This window comes from Hyla sarda, chromosome 11, assembly GCF_029499605.1.
Source record: "Hyla sarda isolate aHylSar1 chromosome 11, aHylSar1.hap1, whole genome shotgun sequence".
NCBI lineage: Eukaryota > Metazoa > Chordata > Amphibia > Anura > Hylidae > Hyla > Hyla sarda.
In genome coordinates this window covers 99,169,759-99,196,121 of record NC_079199.1, presented here as the reverse complement: position 1 = coordinate 99,196,121, position 26,363 = coordinate 99,169,759, and the positions used below count along the sequence as shown (strand labels likewise).

The 26,363-nt window shown below is 39.6% G+C and overlaps 1 protein-coding gene and 1 long non-coding RNA gene across 2 annotated transcripts in view; one reads left to right on the top strand and one right to left on the bottom strand.

The window, feature by feature from the left end:
• The first annotated feature begins 3,459 nt into the window (after nt 1-3,459).
• LOC130295586 (fibrinogen-like protein 1) lies at nt 3,460-14,720 on the top strand. The gene is made up of 6 exons (XM_056546435.1): nt 3,460-3,523; nt 6,328-6,352; nt 7,655-7,746; nt 9,242-9,362; nt 14,009-14,194; nt 14,356-14,720. Exons 1-6 carry the CDS (start codon nt 3,464-3,466, stop codon nt 14,655-14,657), a joined length of 786 nt encoding a protein of 261 aa, XP_056402410.1. The 5' UTR covers nt 3,460-3,463; the 3' UTR covers nt 14,658-14,720.
• Nucleotides 3,464-26,363, bottom strand: part of LOC130295587 (uncharacterized) — a 30,641-nt gene continuing 7,741 nt past the window's right edge. The window contains exons 3-4 of the long non-coding RNA XR_008848920.1: nt 6,372-6,464; nt 3,464-4,185 (exon numbers count right to left, since the gene is read on the bottom strand). This is a non-coding gene — a long non-coding RNA (uncharacterized LOC130295587). The remainder of the gene's footprint in view (nt 4,186-6,371; nt 6,465-26,363) is intronic.

Sequence of the window (26,363 nt, the reverse complement as noted above, 5' to 3'; positions counted from 1 at the left end):
GAGATAGATATGAGATAGATATGAGATAGATATGAGATAGATAGATGTACTGGTGAGGGAGATTGGATGTTGAAGGGGGGGGGGGCAGTAAAGTGCCGCCATAGTTGTTGGCCTAGTGAAGGATACAACCACTGATACACAGCACTCAATGCCACATATACAGTACAGGTACCTCCAGGAGCTGCTGGGTCTAAGCCCTTCCAGATCAGCACAGTAGTGAGGGCTGGGGGGCAGTATTTTCTGTGAATGTGGCTAAAAACTTATACAAGAAAGTAAATGTAGCTGATGTACACAGCATTAACACTACACATACAGTAGATCCGTAGCCGCCTTCTTGCAGTGAGATGACACGTTGTTCAGACTCTTCATACTCTGAGGGTTGTGGGAATAGAAGAGAAAGTTCCATGCTAAGAACATGTCATCTTCACAACCCAAAATAAATGTTCATGCATCAAATTGGCATTAATGACACTAAACTAGAGGGTGAAATATCTCGTGCCCATCATAAGCTCTATGAAGAGACGTCCCCCGGGGTCAGGACCAAGTCCTTGTAGATCAATCACTGTGGTCACCACATGGGGGTTCAATGCTAAACGAATGTCCTGAGGGTCCGGCTGTACATCATCTCCTTCACCAAGGTAGATAATGGAGCCATTCAGGAGCAGGATCCTTTGATTCCGCAGTAGTGTGTACAGGGCTCTATCCCTATCCATCAGAAGGAAGTCATTCAAATGTCAAGTCATCTACAAGACTGGGCGATGTTCTTACAGATGGACAGAAGGTTTTTTTCTTTCTTTTCTCTCCTTGTTAATGTTCTACTTATCTCCTAAACAACATCACTCATGGTTCATGATGTTGGACCTTATTTTTAGATGCAACTTTCTAAACAAAAGCCTTACACAAAATACTCAAAAAACAAAAAACAAATATCTTGTGATTAAAGGGGTACTCCACTGCCCGAGCTTTCAGAACATTTAGTTCCCAAAGCCCGGTGCGTGGTCGTGATGTCACTACCACGCCACCTCAATGCAAGTCTATGGGAGGGGGCGTACGCCCCCTCCCATAGACTTGCATTGAGGGGGCGTGGCGGAACTAAATGGGCTTTTGGAACCAAATGTTCTGAACACTGGGGCAGTGGAGTACCCCTTTAAAAAAGGATAGATTTTATTCAACAAATATTGCATACAAAAGTGGTGACCCCAAATATCCCCATAAAATACACAACCACAAAAAGACATGATTAAAGGGGTACTCCGGTAGAAAACTTTTTTTTTTTTTAAATCAACTGGCTCCAGAAAGTTAAACAGATTTGTAAATGACTTCTATTAAAAAAAAATCTTAATCCTTCCTGTACTTATTAGCTGCTGAATGCTGCAGTGGAAATTATTTTCCATTTGAAACACAGAGCTCTCTGCTGACATCACGAGCACAGTGCTCTCTGCTGACATCTCTGTCCATTTTAGGAACTGTCCAGAGTAAAAGGAAATCCCCATAGCAAACATATGCTGTTCTGGACAGTTCCTAAAATGGACAGAGATGTCAGCAGAAAGCACTGTGGTCATGATGTCAGTAGAGAGCTCTGTGTTCCAAAAAGAAAAGAATTTACACTGTAGTATTCAGCAGCTAATAAGTACAGGAAGGATCAAGATTTTTTAATAGAAGTAATTTGCAAATCTGTTTAACTTTCTGGCACCAGTTGATTTTAAAAATAAACATTTTTCACCGGAATACCCCTTTAAAACCTAATAGGAGAAGGTAGTAATTACAAAGGCAAACAAAAAAATATATATATATACATATTTAGTGCTAAATTATTGCACATAGATCCCACGGCGGATGTGTGTCAGTCCCATCAGCGAGATCACAGGATTGTGGCATCACTGGGAGGGCAGGGAAAACACACCGCCGGCGCATCCTCCCGGGGCATGTGCTCGGAGCACACCACTGCGGCCATCTTGCTTAAAGGAGATGTCTCATGTAAAAAAGTCCACAGTGCAGCACTCAGGAATCATCACCCCCCCCCCCCCCCATGCCATCTACCAGTAGATGAAACGCGCTCCTCACAGCTACTCATCTCCTATTCAGTGGATAATTTTAGTTTTGCCAGAGTTCTCCTTTAAGGATGTGTTCACATGGGACGTTTAATTATCTGTACTGCAATTTTACTGCTACGTATGGAAATTGCTGTAAAAATGGGTACTCCACAGGCAAAAAAACATGTTTTCAAACCAACTTGTGTCAGAAAGATTTGTAAATTACTTCTATATAAAAATCTTAAACCTTCCAGTACTTATCAGCTGCTGTATGCTCCAGAGGAAGTCATCTTATCTTTTTAATCCAGCATGGTGCTCTCTGCTGACACCTCTGTCCATGTAAGGAACTGTCCAGTACAGGCACAAATCCCCATAGCAAACCTCCCCTGCTCAGTTTTTTTGTGTTTTTAAGTAGTCTTATCTGAATGGCCAGAGTTTTCTTGTTGTTCCCCCCCTCCCCCCTTAAACTTGGTGATATAAAAAGGGGGTGGTAGTGAAGAGTATTAGAAGCTACTCACAGAGCACTTCTGAGGATTAGAGAGAACTTAGTAGGTCCCATTTACTCTCTCATTTTCTTTCTTTAATTTTGTCATTGTATATTGTTTTATTTATTTGTTTCTACATTATTGTTTTTAAATTTGCCATCAGATTTATTTTATTCATTAATTTACCTATTTATTCACACATTTTTTTACTCATTAATTTATTTATTTGCCAATTTGTTGGTGAATTTATTTAGTTATTTGTTAATTATTTACATATTCATTTATTTATTGACTTATTTATTTTCTTATTTATACATTTATTTACCTTTTTGTTTATTAATTTATTTATTTACTTATTTATTTTCTTATTTATACATTTATTTACCTTTTTGTTTATTCATTTATTAATTTACTTATTTATTTTCTTATTTATACATTTATTTACCTTTTTGTTTATTCATTTATTAATTTACTTATTTATTTTCTTATTTATACATTTATTTACCTTTTTGTTTATTCATTTATTAATTTACTTATTTATTTTCTTATTTATACATTTATTTACCTTTTTGTTTATTCATTTATTAATTTACTTATTTATTTTCTTATTTATACATTTATTTACCTTTTTGTTTATTCATTTACTTATTTATTTTCTTATTTATACATTTATTTACCTTTTTGTTTAGTAATTTATTTATTTACTTATTTATTTTCTTATTTATACATTTATTTACCTTTTTGTTTATTAATTTATTTATTTACTTATTTATTTTCTTATTTATACATTTATTTACCTTTTTGTTTATTCATTTACTTATTTATTTTCTTATTTATACATTTATTTACCTCTTTGTTCATTAATTAATTAATTAATTTATTTATTTATTTACTTATTTAATTGCATCAAAACTTACATTTGCCAATCTGTTTAGGTGTGTGAGAATGAAGACGAGGAACCTGCTGCGGTGTTTGCTCCTAGTTCTGTGTCAACGAATCACACTGGTAAGTTCTGTCAGTTTAAGGGGGGTTTCATACATGGTAATTTAAAAAAATGGTGTGCTTTTTGTAGTATTTTTCAAGGAAGATTTTTTAATTTCTTTTTTATTAACTAAAGATGTTATGGAAATCTATATTATATCTACAAATTTATTTTGTTTGTTTTGTTTTGTTTTTTGCTATTTTTTTGGTAGCACTTTTCATCAATTTTGGAGAATTTTTAGGTATGTGCCAATTTTGAAAAAGGGGTCCATGAGGAGTGAGAAATATAAAGGAAGGATTTATACTTCTCCAACCTGCAGGATCCACTTCTGGCTTAGAGTCAAAGATTGCCTTAAAAAAGCCTTAAAGGGGTACTCCCACCCTAGACATTTTATCCCCTATCCAAAGGATAGGGGACAAGATATCGGATCGCAGGGGTCCTGCCGCTGGGGACCCCCCAAGTTATTGCATGCGGCACTCACCTGTTTTTTCACAGGAACCGCTGGAGGGTCTGAGTCACGACTAAAATCCGCCACATATAAAATCCGCCACATATAAAACCGATACTGGGGAACTCAAACTTAAAATATGAAAATAAATAATAACATAATGATTAGCTGACGAGAGGCTGCAGACCCATGGGTGGGAAGTGTCGACTGGGAGAAATTTACACCTGGTCTGTTAATCTATAGGATATAAATAATGTTATTTAATAAAGTACAATATAGACCAATAAGATAAAAAATTTATATAACACCAGTTAAGAGAATGGCCATATGAGATATAATATAATAAACTTATAAAAATGAAAATTAACCTAACAACATCTAAAAAGAATGACCAGATGTGACACAATAAACTTATAAAATCATTGTAACAAATGACTAAATGAGATACAATAAATATATAAAATCTATAAAATCACTATAATAATATCTAGGAGAATGGCCAAATGGTACACAAGAACCCTATAATTAGAAGAAAAGAAATAAAGAAAAAAGAAAAAAAGATTCTAAAAAACTCAGACCACCTAGTACCTATAAAGAGAGAGAATAAGAACACAAGGAACGATCATAGAAGGCAAAAACTAAGAAGGATATAATACATTTACTGAGAGAAGGGATCAACCAGGGACGCATGCGCGTACAGACTATAGATGGGGCTTGCGTGTCACGAGACGGAGCTCGCGTTCCACCGAGAACAGGACAGAAAGTATTGCGCACGCGCGAGAGGACGCGCGTGCGCAGTAGCGAAAAGTAGATGCCCGGGATTACAGAATGACGGGGCATGCGCGAGAATGGCGGCCGGAACACATGGAATGCCAACCACGTCCTGATTGGATCCCAACCCTTCACTGGCGCATCGGAAATGATGCGCCGATACAGGGCTATAAAAGGCAGTGCCGCACGCTGAACGCCATATTAGGCAGCTCTCTGAAGAAGTTAGTTTTCTAACGAAACGTTAGAGCAATTTATCAAGATTTTAGACAGGAATACAGTATGTGTCAAGAGTGTGGAGTTACTGTGTAATGGTAGAGTGGAGATACTGACCATGCACAGTGAGAAATGGGATAACTCCTACACCAGTGCTGTAGCACCACCTAGTGGGCTTATACTAGAAGACACTCTGTTTCTCCTGACAGTTTTAATCATATATAAGTTTCACATTGTCACAGACATTTTTTAAGGAATAAGAATAAAAGTTATATTTTAATTGGGTTACAGGTAGGGTATTGTTCCCCGGAAGGGAGGGCCTCCTCCCAGAAGGGGATTGGAAAATTTATAATTAAACCCATAACCCAATGGGACCTTTTTTGTTGGATTTGAGTCGCTACTACGGGAACGGAAGTCCGTGACGTCGGGACTCCGCCCCCCGTGTGATGTCACGCCCGTCCCCTCAATGCAAGTCTATGGGAGGGGGCGTTATCACGCCCCCTCCCATAGACTTGCATAGAGGGGACGGGCGTGACATCACACGGGGGCGGAGTCCCGACGTCACGGACTTCCGTTCCCGTAGTCGCGACTCAGACCCTCTAGCGGTTCCGGTGAAAAAACAGGTCGGAGCCGCATGCAATAATGTGGGAGTCCCCAGCGGCGGCACCCCCACGATCCGACATCTTATCCCCTATCCTTTGGATACGGGATAAGATGTCTAGGGTGGGAGTACCCCAAGTTGTCCAGGATTAGAAAAATGCTTCTTCTTTCTTTCTTTCTTTCAAAAACAGCACCACTCCTGTCCAGTGGTTGAGTCTGGTATTGAAGCTTGGCTCCATTGAAGTGAAGGGGAATGAGCCGCAGTACTACATACAACCTGTGAACAGAAGTGGTGCTGTTTTTGCAAGACAAAAGCAGCATTTTTTGAATCCTGGAAAACCCTGTTTAATGTGTGCTGTGTATTTATTTATTTTTTGTTGTTGTTTTTGTTGGGGGGGGGGAGGGGTTGGTGCATTTTGAGACATTCTTCATGGGAATTCCTTAAATCACAAGACCTATAATAAGAAAAACACACTATTTTATTAGAAAACAAATGTATTCTTCCTCCCATAGAAGTCGATGGGAGAAAAAATGACAAGATTTTATTAAAACAAAAAAAAAAAAAGGCCACACCCAGAGTATAGTGTGATTTTGGGAAACACTACAAAAGCCTAAAAACAATACAAAATGGTGTAGTATTATGTCCTATGCATAGAATTTTCTATTAATATGAGAGAATTTTCTCTTGTTGTAGCCTATGAAACTGAGCATCATTTTTGAATGTATAATAATAATAATAAAATACATTTTAATAATTCTAAAGTTAACATAAAACACAATGTTTTTTTCTTACAGAGTCAGGAAGAGCAACAGGCTGAGGGTAAGATATGATCACTTACCTCCATATACAGGGGGAACATTTTTCTTTTATCTACATTGTATTTGTGTGTCATGTGACTCATTGTCATTTCTTTCTAAGATAGCATGCATAGCTAGAAATAAAAAGTAATTAAAAGTAAAAAAAAAAAAAAATTCTAATTATAATTTATACATTAAAGGAATATTCCGGTGGAAAACTATTTTTGTAAAATCAACTGGTGCTAGAAAGTTAAACAGATTTGTAAATTAGTTCTATTTAAAAATCTTAATCCTTCCAGTACTTATCAGCTGCTGTTTGCTCCACAGGAAGTTATTTTCTCTTTGAATTTCTTGTCAGTCTGACCACAGTGCTCTCTGTCCATGTCAAGAACTGTCCAGAGGAGAGGTTTACTATGGGGATTTTCTTCTGCTCTGGACAGTTCCTGACACGGACTGAGGTGTCAGCAGAGAGCAGTGTGATCACACTGGAAAAAACTACATAACTTCCTGTGGAGCATACAGCAGCTGATAAATACTAGAAGGATCAAGATTATTAAATAGAAGTAATTTACAAATCTGTTTAACCGTCTGGCACCAGTTGATTAAAAATTTTTTTTTGCCACTGGAGTACCCCTTTACTTGGACAGTATGGTGCAACATAGGCAATGCATTTCCGAGCGGATTTCACAGAAAGAATTGACATGTCTGTTCTTTCTGCAGAGGCCGAAATCAGAATTTCCGCTGCGGAAATTCTGCTGTGCGCACGGTGCAGCAGAATCCGATTGAAAACAATGGGACTCTGCTGCCATGGAATTTTCAAGTTGAATTTTCTGCAGAATTCCACGTGGAAATACCGCCCTGTTAATGAGGCAGTCTAAGATTGCGCTAGATTTTTAAAGGGGTATTCTGGTCATAGACATCTTTGGATAGGGGATAAGATGTCTGATCGCGGGGGGCCGGCTGCTGGGACCCCCTGCGATCTCCGTGCAGCACCCACATTCTATGCGGGGCTGCTTCTCCAGTCAGGGACTGGAGAGGTGATGTAAAGCCAAGCCCCCTTTGTGATGTCACGTCACGCCCCCTCCATTCATGTCTATAGGAGGGGGCGTGACGGCCATCACGCCCCCTCCCATAGACATGAATGGAGGGGGCGTGTTGTGACGTCATGTGTCCAGTCCCGGAAGCACCGATTGGACCATTGGGTGGACAACATTCAGCTGTTCCTTTCAAAACAAGGGGGAGGAGAACTGAATACACCGGAAATAAATAGCAACACATGGGTTAAATATTTTTGGTATTTTACCGAATTTTCTTGGTTCTGCAGGATTTGACTGTTTTGACATCTGGACAAAAAACAATCTGTCGGATAGTGGAATCTACACGGTTAAACCTAAAGGAGCCGATGTTGCTTTTAAGGTGAGAGAATCAATGATCTTTCTATAGCAGAAGACAATGGGGGAGATTCATCAAAACCTGTGGAGGGGAAGAATGGTGCAGTTGCCCATAGCAACCAATCAGATCGCTACTTTCATTATTAAAAAAAAAAAAAAAAAAAAAAAAAAAAGGCCTCTGGAAAATGAAAGTAGTGATCTGATTGGTTGCTATGGGCAACTGGTCAACTTCCTCTGCACAGAGTTTGTATTTTTATTCTCTGACCTTATATTGATTGACCAGTCTTTATTCAGTGATGAGTCAAAGTTTTGTATGTTACCCCTTAAAGGGGTACTCCGGTGGAAAAAAATATTTTTTTAAATCAACTGGTGCCAAAAAGTTAAACAGATTTGCAAATGACTTCTATTAAAAAATCTTTACCCTTCCAGTACTTATTAGCAGCTGTATGCTACAAAGGAAAGTCTTTTCTTTTTTTCATTTCTTTTTTGTCTTGTCCACAGTGCTCTCTGCTGACACCTGATGCCCGTATCAGGAACTGTCCAGAGCAGCATAGGTTTGCTATGGGGATTTTCTCCTGCTCTGGACAGTTCTTGACATGGGCATCAGGTGTCAGTAGAGAACACTGGACTTATACGTAATTCTGGACTTTGGTATTTTTTTTTAACGTATATGCCATTGACCATGCAGTTTAATTAACATCATATTTTTATAGTTCGGACATTTACGCACATGACGATTCCACATATGTTATGTTTTTAGTTACATATTTTTTTTATTGAGAAAAAAGGAGGGAGGGCTATTCAAATGTTTAATATGGAACGGGTTAATTCCCATTAATTAAGATCTTTTTTCTTACTTTTTTTTACATCATATTATAGTTCCCTAATGATTGCATGTAATAGTCCCCTATGGGAACTATAATAGGGGGTAAAAAAAAGTAAGAAAAAAAAATCTTAATAAATGTGAATTAACCCCTTCCATAATAAAAGTTTGAATCACCCCTCTTTTCCCATAAAAAAATTAAAAATATATAAATAAAAACATAACAACATATGTGGACTATTACATGCAATCATTAGATTGCATGCACTGGTCAATGCTATGCCATAGAACAGCATTGAACAGTGTTATCAGTGATCTGCTGCTCCAGCCTGCCATGGCTGACTGGAGCTTTGGATTACCGATCAGACGGGAAGGATGTAGGTAAGGGCCCTCCTGCCGTCCTCTAAGCTGATCAGGACATGGCGATTTCACCACAATAGTCTCAATCATCTCCGCTGAGCTGCCAGGAGTGTTTTCTTTTTAATTTTAGATGCCACAATCAACTTAGATGGCAGGGTCTAAGGTGTTAATGCCGGGCATCACCGCGATCAGTTATGTCCGACATTAGACACAGGTCCCGGCGGCCTGAGCCAGTGTCATAGAAGGGGAGCGGGCGCAGAGCGTACATGTACACTCTGCATTTTTAAGGGGTTAAATCCATGTGAAAAATAAAGGACTGTCATGGCTCCCTCTGCAGGTGTTCTGTGAAATGACAAAAGAAGGAGGTTGGACTCTTATACAGAAACACAACGGAGAAGACAGATTGTCATTTAATAAAAAATGGGACGACTATGAGAATGGATTTGGAAAGCTTGGAGGTAAGTGGGCTAAGATCTATTTTTGATTTGTGATATTATAGTAGTTGTATTCTTGTATATAGGAGCAGTATTATAGTAGTTATATTCTTGTATATATAGGAGCAGTATTATAGTAGTTATATTCTTGTATATAGGAGCAGTATTATAGTAGTTATGTTCTTGTATATAGGAGCAGTATTATAGTAGTTATATTCTTGTATATAGGAGCAGTATTATAGTAGTTATATTCTTGTATATAGGAGTAGTATTATAGTAGTTATATTCTTGTATAGGAGCAGTATTATAGTAGTTATGTTCTTGTATATAGGAGCAGTATTATAGTAGTTATATTCTTGTATATAGGAGCAGTATTATAGTAGTTATATTCTTGTATATAGGAGTAGTATTATAGTAGTTATATTCTTGTATATAGGAGCAGTATTATAGTAGTTATGTTCTTGTATATAGGAGCAGTATTAAAGTAGTTATATTCTTGTATATAGGAGCAGTATTATAGTAGTTATATTCTTGTATATAGGGGCTGTATTATAGTAGTTATATTCTTGTATATAGGAGCAGTATTATAGTAGTTATATTCTTGTATATAGGGGCTGTATTATAGTAGTTATATTCTTGTATATAGGAGCAGTATTATAGTAGTTATATTCTTGTTTATAGGAGGCAGTATTATAGTAGTTATATTCTTGTATATAGGAGGCAGTATTATAGTAGTTATATTCTTGTATATAGGAGCAGTATTATAGTAGTTATATTCTTGTATATAGGAGCAGTATTATAGTAGTTATATTCTTGTATATAGGAGCAGTATTATAGTAGTTATATTCTTGTATATAGGAGCAGTATTATAGTAGTTATATTCTTGTATATAGGAGCAGTATTATAGTAGTTATATTCTTGTACATAGGAGCAGTATTATAGTAGTTATATTCTTGTATATAGGAGGCAGTATTATAGTAGTTATATTCTTGTACATAGGAGCAGTATTATAGTAGTTATATTCTTGTATACACTAGGCAGTGTTATAGTAGTTATATTCTTGTATAGAGGAGCAATATTATAGTAATTATATTCTTGTACATAGAAGCAGTATTATAGTAGTTATATTCTTGTATATAGGAGGCAGTATTATAGTAGTTATATTCTTGTACATAGGAGCAGTATTATAGTAGTTATATTCTTGTATATAGGAGGCAGTGTTATAGTAGTTATATTCTTGTATAGAGGAGCAATATTGTAGTAGTTATATTCTTGTATATAGAAGCAGTATTATAGTAGTTATATTCTTGTATATAGGAGCAGTATTATAGTAGTTATATTCCTGTATATAGGAGCAGTATTATAGTAGTTATATTCTTGTATATAGGAGCTGTATTACAGTAGTTATATTCTTGTACACAGGAGGCAGTATTATAGTAGTTAAATTCTTGTATATAGGAGCAGTATTATAGTAGTTATATTCTTGTATATAGGAGGAAGTATTATAGTAGTTATATTCTTGTATATAGGAGGCAGTATTAAAGTAGTTATATTTTTGTATATAGGAGGCAGTATTATAGTAGTTATATTCTTGCACATAGGGGCAGTATTCTAGTAGTTATATTCTTGCATATAGTAGCAGTATTATAGTAGTTATATTCTTTTATATAGGAGCAGTATTATAGTAGTTATATTCTTGTATATAGGAGGCAGTATTTTCGTAGTTGTATTCTTGTACATAGGAGGCAGTATTATAGTACTTATATTCTTGTATATAGAAACAATGTTATAGTAGTTATATTCTTGTACATAGGAGCAGTATTATAGTAGTTATATACTTGTATATAGGAGGCAGTATTATAGTAGTTATATTCTTGTATATAGGAGGCAGTATTATAGTAGTTATATTCTTACACATACGGGCAGTGTTATAGTAGGTATATTCTTGTATATATAGGCAGTATTATAGTAGTTATATTCTTTTATATAGGAGAAGTATTATAGTAGTTATATTCTTGTATATAAGAGCAGTATTATAGTAGCTATATTCTTGTATGTAGGAGCGGTATTATAGTAGTTATATTCTTGTATATAGGAGCAGTATTATAGTAGTTATATTCTTGTATATAGGAGCGGTATTATAGTAGTTATATTCTTGTATATAGGAGCAGTATTATAGTAATTATATTCTTGTATATAGGGGGCAGTATTATAGTAGTTATATTCTTGTATATAGGAGCAGTATTATAGTAGTTATATTCTTGTATATAGGAGAAGTATTATAGCAGTTATATTCTTGTATATAGGAGCAGTATTACAGTAGTTATATTTTTGTATATAGGAGACAGTATTATAGTAGTTATTTTCTTGTATATAGGAGGCAGTATTATAGTAGTTATATTCTTGCGTATAGGGGGCTGTATTATAGTAGTTATATTCTTGTATATAGGGTGCAGGCCCCCTCCCATAGAAATGAATAGTGGGATCATGGCGTGATGTCACAAGGGGGCCTGTCCGTGACATCACGACCACTGCCGCAGAAACCTGGTGTTTCTATAGAATGCCGGGTGCTGCAGGAGATCGTGGGAGGTCCTAGCAGCCGGACCCCCACAATCAAACATCTTATCCCCTAACCTTTGGATGGAGGATAAGATGTCTAGCAGCGGAGTAGTGGATATGTGTCTGATTTCAGGGGGTCCAACTATGGGGATCCCCCTGATCTCCTCTACTAACACATCCTCAGTGCACTCTGGTCATCACCTTTCTGGACGAGCCCAAGTGCACTAAGCCAATCATCACATTTTGCAGATTACAGCCAGGAAAGCTGCTTGAAAATAATATACAGGGTGGGCCATTTATATTTATATTATATATGTTTGTGGCACATTAGTATATGTGAGGGGGGAAACTTTTCAACATGGGTGGTGACCATGGCGGCCATTTTGAAGTCGGCCATTTTGAATCCAATTTTAGTTTTTTCAATAGGAAGAGGGTCATGTGACACATCAAACTAATTGGGAATTTCACAAGAAAAACAATGATGTGCTTGGTTTTAACGTAACTTTATTCTTTCATGAGTTATTTACAAGTTTCTGACCACTTATAAAATGTGTTCAATGTGCTGCCCATTGTGTTGGATTGTCAATGCAACCCTCTTATCTATATACTGCTATATACTACTATATACACCGCAGAAGAAATGCCAGCACAGGCTTCCAGTATCCGTATACACTGCTATATACTACTATATACACCGCAGGAGAAATGCTAGCACAGGCTTCCAGTATCCGTATGCACTGCTATATACTACTATATACAACGCAGGAGAAATGCTAGCACAGGCTTCCAGTCTCCGTAGTTTCAGGTGCTGCACATCTCGTATCTTCACAGCATAGACAATTGCCTTCAGATGACCCCAAAGATAAAAGTCTAAGGGGGTCAGATCTGGAGACCTTGGGGGCCATTCAACTGGTCCACGACGACCAATCCACTTTCCAGGAAACTGTTCATCTAGGAATGCTCGGACCTAACACCCATAATGTGGTGGTCACCATCTTGCTGGAAAAACTCAGGGAATGTGCCAGCTTCAGTGCATAAAGAGGGAAACACATCATCATGTAGCAATTTTGCATATCCAGTGGCCTTGAGGTTTCCATTGATGAAGAATGGCCCCATTATCTTTATACCCCATATACCACACCATACCATACATTTTTGTGTTCCAACAGTCTTGGAGGGATCTATCCAATGTGGGTTAGTGTCAGACCAATAGCGGTGGTTTAGTTTGTTAACTTCACCATTCACATAAAAGTTTCCTCATCACTGAACAAAATCTTCTGCGTAAACTGAGGGTCCTGTTCCAATTTTTGTTTTGCCTATTCTGCAAATTCAGTGCGCCGATCTGGGTCATCCTCGTTGAGATGCTGCAGTAGCTGGAGTTTGGTGCCATTTGTGAGTAGCTAATATCCGTTGAAGGGATGTTCGACTAATGCCACTCTCCAGTGACATGTGGCGAGTGCTACGCTATGGGCTCTTGCTGAATGAAGCTAGGACAGCCATTGATGTTTCTTCATTAGTGACAGATTTCATGCGTCCACATTTTGGCAAATGCAACTCTGAACCAGTGTCACGAAACTTAGAAAACAGTTTGCTAACTTTATCATGGGATATGGGTGGTCTCGTAGGGTGTCTTGCATTGAAATCTGCTGCAATGACCCGGTTAATGCATTCACCAGACATCAACACAATTTCTATCCGCTCCTCATGTGTTAACCTCGACGACATGTCAATGGCTGTAAACGAAGAGAAACTTGTAAATAACTCATGAAAGAATAAAGTTACATTAAGACCAAGCACTCCAGTGTTTTTCTTGTGAAATTCCCAATAAGTTTGATGTGTCACATGACCCTCTTCCTATTGAAAAAACAAAAGATGGATTCCACATGGCCGACTGCAAAATGGCCACCATGGTCACCACCCATCTTGAAAAGTTTCCCCCATTCACATATACTAATGAGCCACAAACAGGAAGTTAATATCACCAACCATTCCCATTTTATTAAGGTGTATCCATATAAATGGCCCACCCTGTATGCTCCAAATTTTACACAGTGTGACCCAGCCTTATACTAAATCTACCAGATGTAATGATCTTTTATCTATCGTTCAAGGTGAACACTGGCTTGGACTCCGATACATTCATGCCCTGACACGGCAGACGGACAGACCTTCCAAACTGCACATAAGGATCGAAGACTTTAATGGTCATGAAGCCTTCGCGGAATACAGTCCCTTTAGTGTTGGAAATGCCCAACAGTTCTATAGATTGTCAGCAGGAATATACTCGGGTACAGCAGGTATGGGAGCCACAGATCTGAGGGTATATTCCCCCCACAATGGTCAATCAAAACATCAATATGTTGGGAATACTCTCTCAATGCCTTAACTCAACATATTGTACAAATATTGTATGGACAGAGCGACTAATAAAAAACATATTTTGTATTTTTCCCTACAGGAGACGCCTTTTTTGGAAATTCTGAAAATGGCCGTTCCAACCAACACACAAGCTTTTTCAGCACCATTGATAAACCCAATGACAAATGTAACCCGATTTGTCGTGTTGGTGACCTGATGTATATAAGCTGCAGTCACATTTATCAGGCTGGTTGGTGGTTTAACTCCTGTGGAGAAGCCAATCTGAATGGGCGTTGGCGACAACCACCAAGACATATGAATCAAGCTTCAGCTGTTTCTTGGCCAACATGGAGACCAAATGAGTCCTTGAAGTTTAGCAAAATATATCTGATTCACAATTAGCGAGTTACTTCTATTTTATATGTAAAGGGGTACTCCGAAACCCTTCTGATCTGTACAATAAAGTTAACATGGTGTTTTAAAACTTTGGTGGAATGTTCTTTTTTAATATTTCTCGGCAAAGAAACAAACAAAAAAAAAACTGTTATATCTATCCCAAAGGGTGAAAAATACAACTCATCCTGAAAAAAAAATAAAAAAAATTGGAAAAACTGCTTCGCCCTTAAAGGTGTACTCCACCCCTAGACATCCTATCTCCTATACAAAGGATAGGGGATAAGATGATTGATTGTGGGGGGCCCGCTGCTGGGGACTCTTGTGATCTCCGTGCTGTACCCGGCTTTCGTTTAGAGTGTCTGGTTCAGTGCCGGAGGCTCGTGACATCACGGCCGCGCCCCGCTCATGATGTCATGGCCACATACCCTCAATGCAAGTCCCATAGACTTGCACTGAGGGGGCTTGATGTCACAAGCGGGGAGTGACCAGGGATAAGGGGATAAGATGTCTGATTGCGGGGGTCCCCCACAGTAAGACATCTTATGCCCTTTCCAGCATGGCACCCCAGTCATCCGTGCACGAAGCAAACTCTGCTCTATGTCAGATGACTGGCGACTACAGCCATCACGCCCCCTCTCATAGACATGAATGGAGGGGGCGTGGTGTGATGTAATGAATGTGGAAGCTCCTGTTACGCCGAGCGCTCCGGGTCCCCGTTCCTCCCCGGAGCGCTCGCCTCATCCTCGTTGCTGCAGCGCCCCGGTCAGATCCACTGACCGGGTGCGCTGCGGTACCGCCTCCAGCCGGGATGCGATTCGCGATGCGGGTGGCTCCCGCTCGCGATGCGCACCCCGGTCCCCGTACCTGACTCGCTCTCCGTCGGTCCTGTCCCGGCGCGCGCGGCCCCGCTCCCTAGGGCGCGCGCGCCGGGTCTCTGCGATTTAAAGGGCCAGTGCACCAATGATGGTGCCTGGCCCAATCTTCCCAATTAGCTTGATTAGTTTCCACCTGTGCACTCCCTACTTATACCTCACTTCCCCTGCACTCCCTTGCCGGATCTTGTTGCACTTGTGCCTAGTGAAAGCGTTCCCTTGTTTGTTCCTAGCCCGTGTTCCAGACCTCCTGCCGTTGCCCCTGACTACGATCCTTGCTGCCTGCCCCGACCTTCTGCTACGTCCGACCTTGCTTCTGTCTACTCCCTTGTACCACGCCTATCTTCAGCAGTCAGAGAGGTTGAGCCGTTGCTAGTGGATACGACCTGGTCACTACCGCCGCAGCAAGACCATCCCGCTTTGCGGCGGGCTCTGGTGAAAACCAGTAGTGACTTAGAACCGGTCCACTAGCACGGTCCACGCCAATCCCTCTCTGGCACAGAGGATCCACCTCCTGCCAGCCGGCATCGTGACAGTAGATCCGGCCATGGATCCCGCTGAAGATCCTACACTGGTCGCCCAGCTAGCCCTAAAGATCGCCCAACGAGATCAACAGCTGGCATACTTGACCTCCGAGACACTGCGTCTTCAGTCACAGATACAGCAGCTGCAGCCGCAGATACAGCAACTTCAGTCACAGCTACAGCTGCAACAACCATCTCCTCCGCCGGCTCCTGCAACTCCTCCGCAGCAACCGGCCGTTCCTAACCCCTGCTTGTCCCTGCCGGACAAATTTGGCGTAAAGATCGCCCAACGAGATCAACAGCTGGCATACTTGACCTCCGTGACACTGCATCTTCAGTCACAGATACAGCAGCTGCAGCCGCAGATACAGCAACTTCAGTCACAGCTACAGCTGCAACAACCATCTCCTCCGCCGGCTCCTGCAACTCATCCGCAGCAACCGGCCGTTCTTAACCCCTGCTTGTCCCTGCCGGACAAATTTGATGGGGACCGCAATGATCCTGCCACAGCCACAGTCCAGTCCTTCTTCGCTGAGGTCCGTGGTGTCTTCGAGGAGCCTGCCCGAGCTTCTTCTGCCGAGATTGCCCTGCTGAACCTGGCCCAGGGTGTTTCTTCCGTTGGCGAGTACGCCATTCAGTTCCGTGCTCTTGCTTACGAGTTGTCCTGGAATAGTGAGGTTCTCTGCGCGACCTTTAAAAAAGGCCTATCCAGCAACATTAAAGATGTTCTGGCCGCACGAGAGACTCCTGCTGACCTACATGAACTCATTCATCTTGCCACTCGCATTGACATGCGTTCTTCCGGATGGCGTCTGGAGCTCCGCCTGGATATGGACTTTGTTCGCACGAAGCGTTTTTTCTCCCCGGCTCCTCTCTCCTCTGGTCCTCTGCAATCCGTTCCTGTGCTTCCCGCCGCGGAGGCTATGCAAGTTGACCGGTCTCGCTTGACACCTCAAGAGAGGACACGACGCCGCATGGAGAATCTTTGCCTGTACTATGCCGGTACCGAACACTTCCTGAAGGATTGTCCTATCCGTCCTCCCCGCCTGGAAAGACGTACGCTGACTCCGCACAAAGGTGACACAGTTCTTGATGTCAACTCTGCTTCTCCACGCCTTACTGTGCCTGTGCGGATATCTGCCTCTACCTTCTCCTTCTCTACTATGGTCTTCTTGGATTTCGGATCTGCAGGAAAAAATTTTTTGGCCTCTCTTATCAACAGGTTCTACGTCCCTGTGACCAGTCTCGCCAGACCCCTTTACATCTATTGTTTTAACAATAAAAGATTGGACTGTCTCGTGCGTTTCCGCACAGAACCCCTCCTAATGTGCATCGGACCTCATCACGGAAAAATTGAGTTTTTTTTCCTCAGGTTCTTTGGCCCCAAGAAGAGGGGGAGACCCAAGGGGGGGGGTACTGTTACGCCGAGCGCTCCGGGTCCCCGTTCCTCCCCAGAGCGCTCGCCTCATCCTCGTTGCTGCAGCGCCCCGGTCAGATCCACTGACCGGGTGCGCTGCGGTACCGCCTCCAGCCGGGATGCGATTCGCGATGCGGGTGGCTCCCGCTCGCGATGCGCACCCCGGTCCCCGTACCTGACTCGCTCTCCGTCGGTCCTGTCCCGGCGCGCGCGGCCCCGCTCCCTAGGGCGCGCGCGCGCCGGGTCTCTGCGATTTAAAGGGCCAGTGCACCAATGATGGTGCCTGGCCCAATCTTCCCAATTAGCTTGATTAGTTTCCACCTGTGCACTCCCTACTTATACCTCACTTCCCCTGCACTCCCTTGCCGGATCTTGTTGCACTTGTGCCTAGTGAAAGCGTTCCCTTGTTTGTTCCTAGCCCGTGTTCCAGACCTCCTGCCGTTGCCCCTGACTACGATCCTTGCTGCCTGCCCCGACCTTCTGCTACGTCCGACCTTGCTTCTGTCTACTCCCTTGTACCACGCCTATCTTCAGCAGTCAGAGAGGTTGAGCCGTTGCTAGTGGATACGACCTGGTCACTACCGCCGCAGCAAGACCATCCCGCTTTGCGGCGGGCTCTGGTGAAAACCAGTAGTGACTTAGAACCGGTCCACTAGCACGGTCCACGCCAATCCCTCTCTGGCACAGAGGATCCACCTCCTGCCAGCCGGCATCGTGACAGCTCCAAGCTTCCACTTTCCAGATGCCGCCACTTCCGGCTCAGAGATCGTGGGGGTCCCCAGTGGTGGGAGCCTCTGCAATCAGACATCTAGGTGTAAAGATTAACCCATTGTTCACTTTACTCCTCTCTTTATCCTATGTAACTATGTAATTGTTTAGTCTTGAGAAGAGACGTTTAAGGGGGGATATGATAAACGTATATAAGTATATTAATGGCCCATACAAAAAATATGGAGAAAAACTGTTCCAGGTTAAACCCCCCCAAAGGACGAGGGGGCACTCCCTCCGTCTGGAGAAGAAAAAGTTTAGTCTCAAGGGGCGACACGCCTTCTTTACCGTGAGGACTGTGAATTTATGGAACGGTCTCCCTCAGGAACTGGTCACAGCAGGAAAAATTAACAGCTTTAAAACAGGGTTAGATACATTCCTGGAACAAAATAAGATTAATGCTTATGAAGAAATATAAAATCTCATCCCTTCCCCAATATCGCGCCACACCCCTACCCCTTAATTCCCTGGTTGAACTTGATGGACATATGTCTTTTTTCGACCGTACTAACTATGTAACTATGTAACTATGAATTATTTTATTTATTTCTGTATTTTATTCCCTTTACCTGGGGAATCTCGACTGGCAACTTTCTTTGTTTAGCAAAAAAAAATAAAACTTAATTTTTTAACTTTACTTTTTTATTTATTTACTTTTTTTTTTAATATAATATACTTTATTTCTCATTTTCATATTACAAAATTTTAAGTTTGACAGTATTTTAATATCTTACTTTAAAAAAAGAATTATAGGTCGGCCCATAATACACTAAATTAATTTAATAATTACTCATCCCCCACCCTACCAGTAATGAAGAGAAAGAGGGATGAAAAATATATTACATTTTTTTTTCTCCTTTTTCAGTATATCATGTATATCATGTTAACCATTTACCCCATACTTTCTGGAATGTAATAATACCCCTGTATCTCTTTTTTTGCTCATTTAAATTCATAGTTGTGTATTTTATATATGGAGCCTACCCATTCTGGAATTGACTGAGTTTGCGCATCATAATATTTATGGGTTGTCATCATTTTTACATAGGCCAACAATTGTATCAATAATTCTGCAATAAGTTCCCCAATAATAAACACTTTGAACCTGCATACAGAGTAGTTCCTTTGCCTCCAAAATTCCTTTAACCCCTTAAGGTCGCAGGGTTTTCCCATTTTTGTATTTTCATTTTTTCCTCATCACCTTCTAAAAATCATAATGCTTTCAATTTTGCACATAAAATTCCATATGATTGCTTATTTTTTGCGCCACCAGTTCTACTTAGCAGTGACATAAGTCAGTTCATCCAAAAATCCACAGAGAAACGGGAAAGAATTCATTGGGGGCTTTTGGGGGCTTCCGTTTCTACGCAGTGCATTTTTCGGTAAAAATAACACCTTATCTTTATTCTGTAGGTCCATACGGTTAAAATGATCCCCTACCTATATAGGTTTGATTTTGTTGTACTTCGGAAAAAAATCATAACTACATGCAGGAAAATTTATTTGTTAAAAATTCTCATCTTCTAACCTCTATGACTTTAAAATTTTTCCGCATACGGGCCGGTATGAGGGCTCATTTTTTGCAACGTGTTCTGAAGTTTTTATCGGTACCATTTTTGTATTGATCAGACTTTTTGATTGTTTTTTATTCATTTTTTCATGACATAAAAAGTGACGAAAAATACGCTATTTTGGACGTTGGAATTTCTTTTGCGCGTACGCCATTGATCTAATTTAATTAATGATATATTTTTATAGTTCGGACATTTACGCACGCAGCGATACCACATATGTTTATTTTTATTTACACAGTTTTTTTTATGGGAAAAGGGGGGTGATTCAAACTTTTATTAGGGAAGGGGTTAAATGACCTTTGTTAACTTTTTTTTTTCCCTTTTTTTTTGCAGTGTTATAGATCCCATAGGTACCTATAACACTGCACACACTGATCTCTTATACTGATCATTATTATCCCATAGGGACCTATAACACTGCACACACTGATCTCTTATACTGATCATTGTTATCCCATAGGGACCTATAACACTGCACACACTGATCATTGTTATCCCATAGGTACCTATAACACTGCACACACTGATCTCTTATACTGATCCCTGCAAAGCCATAGTTTTGCATGGATCAGCAAGATAGGGGCTCGATTGCTCAAGCCTGTAGCTCAGGCTTGGAGCAATCAAACCCAGATCGGACGTGACAGAGCAAGGTAAGGGGGTCTCCGCTCGCGTCCTAATTGATCGGAACATCGCTATTTTATTGCGATGTCCCGATCAGCCCGACTGAGTTGCCAGGAAGCGCTTACTTTCACTTTCAGACGCGGCGGTCAACTTTGATCCCCCCCCGTCTGAAGGGTTAATAGCATGCGACACAACGATCGGTGCCGCGTGCTGTTAGCCCAGGGTCCCGGCTATGAATAGCAGCCAGGACCGACCCGGTGTGATGCAGGGTCACGGTGTGACCCCGTTTTAAACACCGGGACTGGGCGTAGGGCGTACAGGTATGCCCTAAGTCCTTAACAGGTTAAAACTCTTCCTTTATTTTTCTCAATTTTCATACATTTTGTGAGATTACAATTATTCCATATAGGTGTAAAGATTAACCCATTGTTCACTTTACTCCTCTCTTTATCCTAATTCTATACTTTAGTATAGAAAGGTCCAATCAAAAGAGGATTGAGTCTCCCTCCAATCAACTGGTCGACTTCCAAAAGCTCAAAAACATTTGTGAAACCGCCACATACCTGATCCATTCTATAACTTAGAGTCAGAGAAGATTATCGTTTCTTTATATTTAGCAACATACTTGCATAAAAATATAGTTACATATGGGTAGTCTCAAACCTCAGGATGGGTAAACAACAAATTTTAAGCCTGGTTCTCACCTTTTAGTGCTAGAGTAGTTATATTCTTGTACATAGGAGCAGTATTATAGTAGTTATATTCTTGTATATAGGAACAGTATTATAGTAGTTATATTCTTGTACATAGGAGCAGTATTATAGTAGTTAAATTCTTGTCTATAGGAGGCAGCATTATAGTAGTTATATTCTTGTATATAGGGGCAGTATTATAGTAGTTATATTCTTGTATATGAGAACAGTATTATAGTAGTGATATTCTTGTATATAGGAGCAGTATTATAGTAGAGATATTCTTGTATATAGGAGCAGTATTATAGTAGTTATATTCTTGTATATAGGAGCAGTATTATAGTAGTGATATTCTTGTATATAGGAGCAGTATTATAGTAGTCAAATTCTTGTATATAGGAGCAGTATTATAGTAGTTATATTCTTGTATATAGGAGGCAGCATTATAGTAGTTATATTCCTGTATTTAGGAGCAATATTACAGTAGTTATATTCTTGTATATAGGAGCAGTATTATAGTAGTTATATTCTTGTACATAGGAGCAGTATTATAGTAGTTAAATTCTTGTCTATAGGAGGCAGCATTATAGTAGTTATATTCTTGTATATAGGGGCAGTATTATAGTAGTTATATTCTTGTATATGGGAACAGTATTATAGTAGTTATATTCTTGTATATAGGAGCAGTATTATAGTAGTGATATTCTTGTATATAGGAGCAGTATTATAGTAGTTATATTCTTGTATATAGGAGCAGTATTATAGTAGTGATATTCTTGTATATAGGAGCAGTATTATAGTAGTCATATTCTTGTATATAGGAGCAGTATTATAGTAGTTATATTCTTGTATATAGGAGGCAGCATTATAGTAGTTATATTTCTGTATTTAGGAGCAATATTACAGTAGTTATATTCTTGTATATAGGAGCAGTATTATAGTAGTTATATTCTTGTACATAGGAGCAGTATTATAGTAGTTAAATTCTTGTATATAGGAGGCAGCATTATAGTAGTTATATTCTTGTATATAGGAGCAGTATTATGGTAGTTATATTCTTGTATATGGGAGCAGTATTATAGTAGTTATATTATTGTATATAGGGGCAGTATTATAGTAGCTATATTCTTGTATATAGGAGCAGTATTATGGTAATTATATTCTTGTATATAGGAGCAGTATTATAGTAGTTATATTCTTGTATATAGGAGCAGTATTATGGTAGTTATATTCTTGTATATAGGAGGCAGTATTATAGTAGTTATATTCTTGTATATAGCGGCAGTATTATAGTAGTTATATTTTTGTACATAGGAGCAGTATTATAGTAGTTATATACTTGTATATAGGATCAGTATTATAGTAGTTATATTCTTGTATATAGGAGCAGTATTATAATAGTTATATAATAGTTATATTCTTGTATATAGGAGCAGTATTATAGTAGTTATATTCTTGTATATAGGAGCAGTATTATAGTAGATATATTCTTGTATATAGGAGTATTATAGTAGTTATATTCTTGTATATAGGAGTATTATAGTAGTTATATTCTTGTATATAGGAGCAGTATTATAGTAGTTATATTCTTGTATATAGGAGCAGTATTATAGTAGTTATATTCTTGTATATAGGAGCAGTATTATAGTAGTTATATTCTTGTATATAGGAGTATTATAGTAGTTATATTCTTGTATATAGGAGCAGTATTATAGTAGTTATATTCTTGTATATAGGAGTATTATAGTAGTTATATCTAAGTGGAGAGAGGTGAGTGGCACCAGTGACTGGACTCCCTAAGTAACAGCCTATTCGTGGAGGTGTTGTCTTGGAGCCTCAGGTATACAAAATCTCTGGGGGTGCAGGTATAAATTCGGTAGTCCATAAATATGAATAAGAGAAGAAGAAATGAAGATACCGCACTCACCCACTGTATGTACTTGAAGATGTAGATTTATTCAGATCCTTGGAGATGGATCCGTAAGGTGGAGGACATGGAGGGGGATGAACGCCAGGACTAGTTTTGCGCCGAGCGGCGCTTCCTCTGACTGGATAGGTAATCCAGTCAGAGGAAGCGCCGCTCGGCGCGAAACTAGTCCTGGCGTTCATCCCCCTCCATGTCCTCCACCTTACGGATCCATCTCCAAGGATCTGAATAAATCTACATCTTCAAGTACATACAGTGGGTGAGTGCGGTATCTTCATTTCTTCTTCTCTTATTCTTATAGTAGTTATATTCTTGTATATAGGAGCAGTATTATAGTAGTTACAGTGGGGATCAAAAGTTTGGCCACCCCAGGTGAAAATTTGTATTAATGTGCATCAAGAAGCCAAGGAAAGATGGAAAAATCTCCAAAAGGCATCAAATTACAGATTAGACATTCTTATAATATGTCAACAAAAGTTAGATTTTACAACTAATATATGCACAAGCGCTACTATCTGGATAATTAGCAGCTGCCTATGATTACGGGTGGGTCCCTACAAACCACCCGAGGGTAGATTAGTAAAACACTAATATAAAAAAACAAAAGTATATTGTAATCAGGCGCTTGCTATAATGAAAACCTAACATATAACAAAAAATAAATGAAAAATAAAGATGAGGATAATGTGCTCACATGAAATAGATTTATTAGAAAATCATATGATTCAAATGGCAGCGAACTTGAATGGAATATGGATATAGCAGCTTCTGTAAAATGAAGTTAGAGGAGTTAGACATTGTAGCAGGACATGAGTGGTGGTTATAGTCACTAAGACTGGCCGGGATATAGTGCTTTCCACTTAGGACTTTAAAGGGGTACTCCGGTGAAAACCTTTTTTCTTTTAAACAAACTGGTGCCAGAAAGTTAAACATATTTGTAAATTACTTCTATAAAAAAATCTTAATCCTTCCAGTACCTATTAGCTGCTGAATGCTACAGAGGAAATTCCTTTCTTTTTGTAACACTGATGACATCACGAGCACAGTGCTCTCTGCCAACATCTCTGTCCATTTTAGCAACCGTGCATAGCAGATGTATGCTAAGGGCAGCATGGTGGCTTAGTGGTTGCAGCGCCTTGCAGCGCTGGGGCCTTGGGTTCAAATCCCACTAAGGACAACAATAAATAAAGACTAATTATTATTATTATAACATCAGCAGAGAGCACTGTGCTCGAGATGTCATCAGAGAGCATTCCAAAAAGAAAAGAATTTCCTCTGTAGTATTCCGCAGCTAATAAGTACAGGAAGGATTAAGATTTTTTTTAATAGAAGTAATGTAAAAATCTGTTTAACTTTCCGGAGCCAGTTGATTTAAAAGAAAAAAGGTTTTCACCGGAGTACCCCTTTAACTTTATATAGGGCTATGTGCTTTATGTAATTTTATCCTTGTAGCCTCCTCCCCTCCATTCACCCTGTTGTATTGTATTTATTCACATGGGTATTTATTAATCTTTACAAACATCCAGTTCCGCCCATATTGTTTTTAAATTCCTGATGTTCCCTGTATATCATGTTACTTATTTTTGTTTAAAGGGAACCAATCATCAGATTTTACCCTATATAACGCTTGGCAAAGCGTTATATAGGGTAAAATCTTTATTTTCACCATTCCCGTGGGACGCTCCTGCCCCCAGGGATGGTGAAGATATGAAGTTATAAACTAGTCACCGCCGCCGCCGTAAGTAGTCACCTGGGTGGGGAGCTCTTCTCAGCTACTCCTGTTCTTCGGCCGGCAGCGACGCCCCCTCCGCTTGATAGATGGGCCGCGTCATCGCTCTGCTCTGTCTGTTCAGTGAGCGGAACAATGACGCGGCCCATCAATCAAGCGGAGGGGGCGTCGCTCCCGGCCGAAGAACGGTAGTAGATGAGAAGAGCTCCCCGCCCAGGTGACTACTTACGGCGGCGACTAGTTTATAACTTCATATCTTCACCATCCCTGGGGGCAGGAGTGTTCCCCGGGGATGGTGAGGACAACAATTTTACCCTATATAACGCTTTGCCAAGCATTATATAGGGTCAAATCTGATGATTGGTTCCCTTTAATAAAGTATATATATTTTCAGTAGCAATTGCTCAGTTTTTTCTGTATAAAATAGCTAGTTTTCGAGCTATACTGATTGTTTCACTACCCCAGGCCATTATAGAGAAAGGATATGCCTTAGACAATATGGGAGGTTTGAGGTGGTCGCGTATTGTTTGTATAGTACCATCGGATAAGTATTGTTTCAGCTCAAACATGCACTTTAAATAACATGTTAAAATCCACACAGATGAGCTTGTTAAACAATAGTGGCTTCTTTGTAAACTCTTATGTTGGATTAGCAGATATTTAGCCTAGGATTTTCCCATTGTTCTCCCTCCCCGGGTAAAACCAACTTTATTATCTGTCTACCTTGAAACAGAGAGCAACAAGTTGACATCGGCATTATACAAGACTTGGCGGAAAACAAGAAAATTCTGGCTCTAGAGCCTTGATTTAGGTATTTCATAAGCAAGATAAAATTATATCTTGATTTATATATATATATTTGTGTATATGCCTGACAGAATCTATTTGAATGTCCGGACATTCCCCTCCACTGTTCTTATATAACCCTTTCATTGGCTACAGTATATATGGTGGTTAGGAAGTATTCACAATACCATTGGACATTAGTTTACTTCTTCAATTACAATTTTTTCAGCATACCGGACAATCAGATTAGTTAGTCTGATAAACCGGAATCTTCGATTCATCAGGACCTCATGTACCCATTCCACTAATGGTGCTTAAAATTGAGGATTATGTACTGTTATAATCATATAGTGATACAGCTATATAATGTGACATCAGTATTATTTCAATTTCATTTTACAGAAGCTGCTATATCCATATTCCATTCAAGTTCGCTGCCATTTGAATCATATGATTTTCTAATAAATCTATTTCATGTAAGCACATTATCCTCATCTTTATTTTTCATATTTTTTTTTGTTATATGTTAGGTTTTCATTAAAATATACAAACGTTAAATTTTATTTCCATCATTTACACTTTCAAAATAACAGGAAAAAAAAATGGCATCTGCAAAAGTTTGGGCACCCTGCAGAATTTATAGCATGCACTGCCCCCTTTGCAAAGCTGAGACCTGCCAGTGTCATGGATTGTTCTCAATCATCATCTGGGAAGACCAGGTGATGTCAATCTCAAAGGTTTTAAATGCCCAGACTCATCTGACCTTGCCCCAACAATCAGCACCATGGGTTCTTCTAAGCAG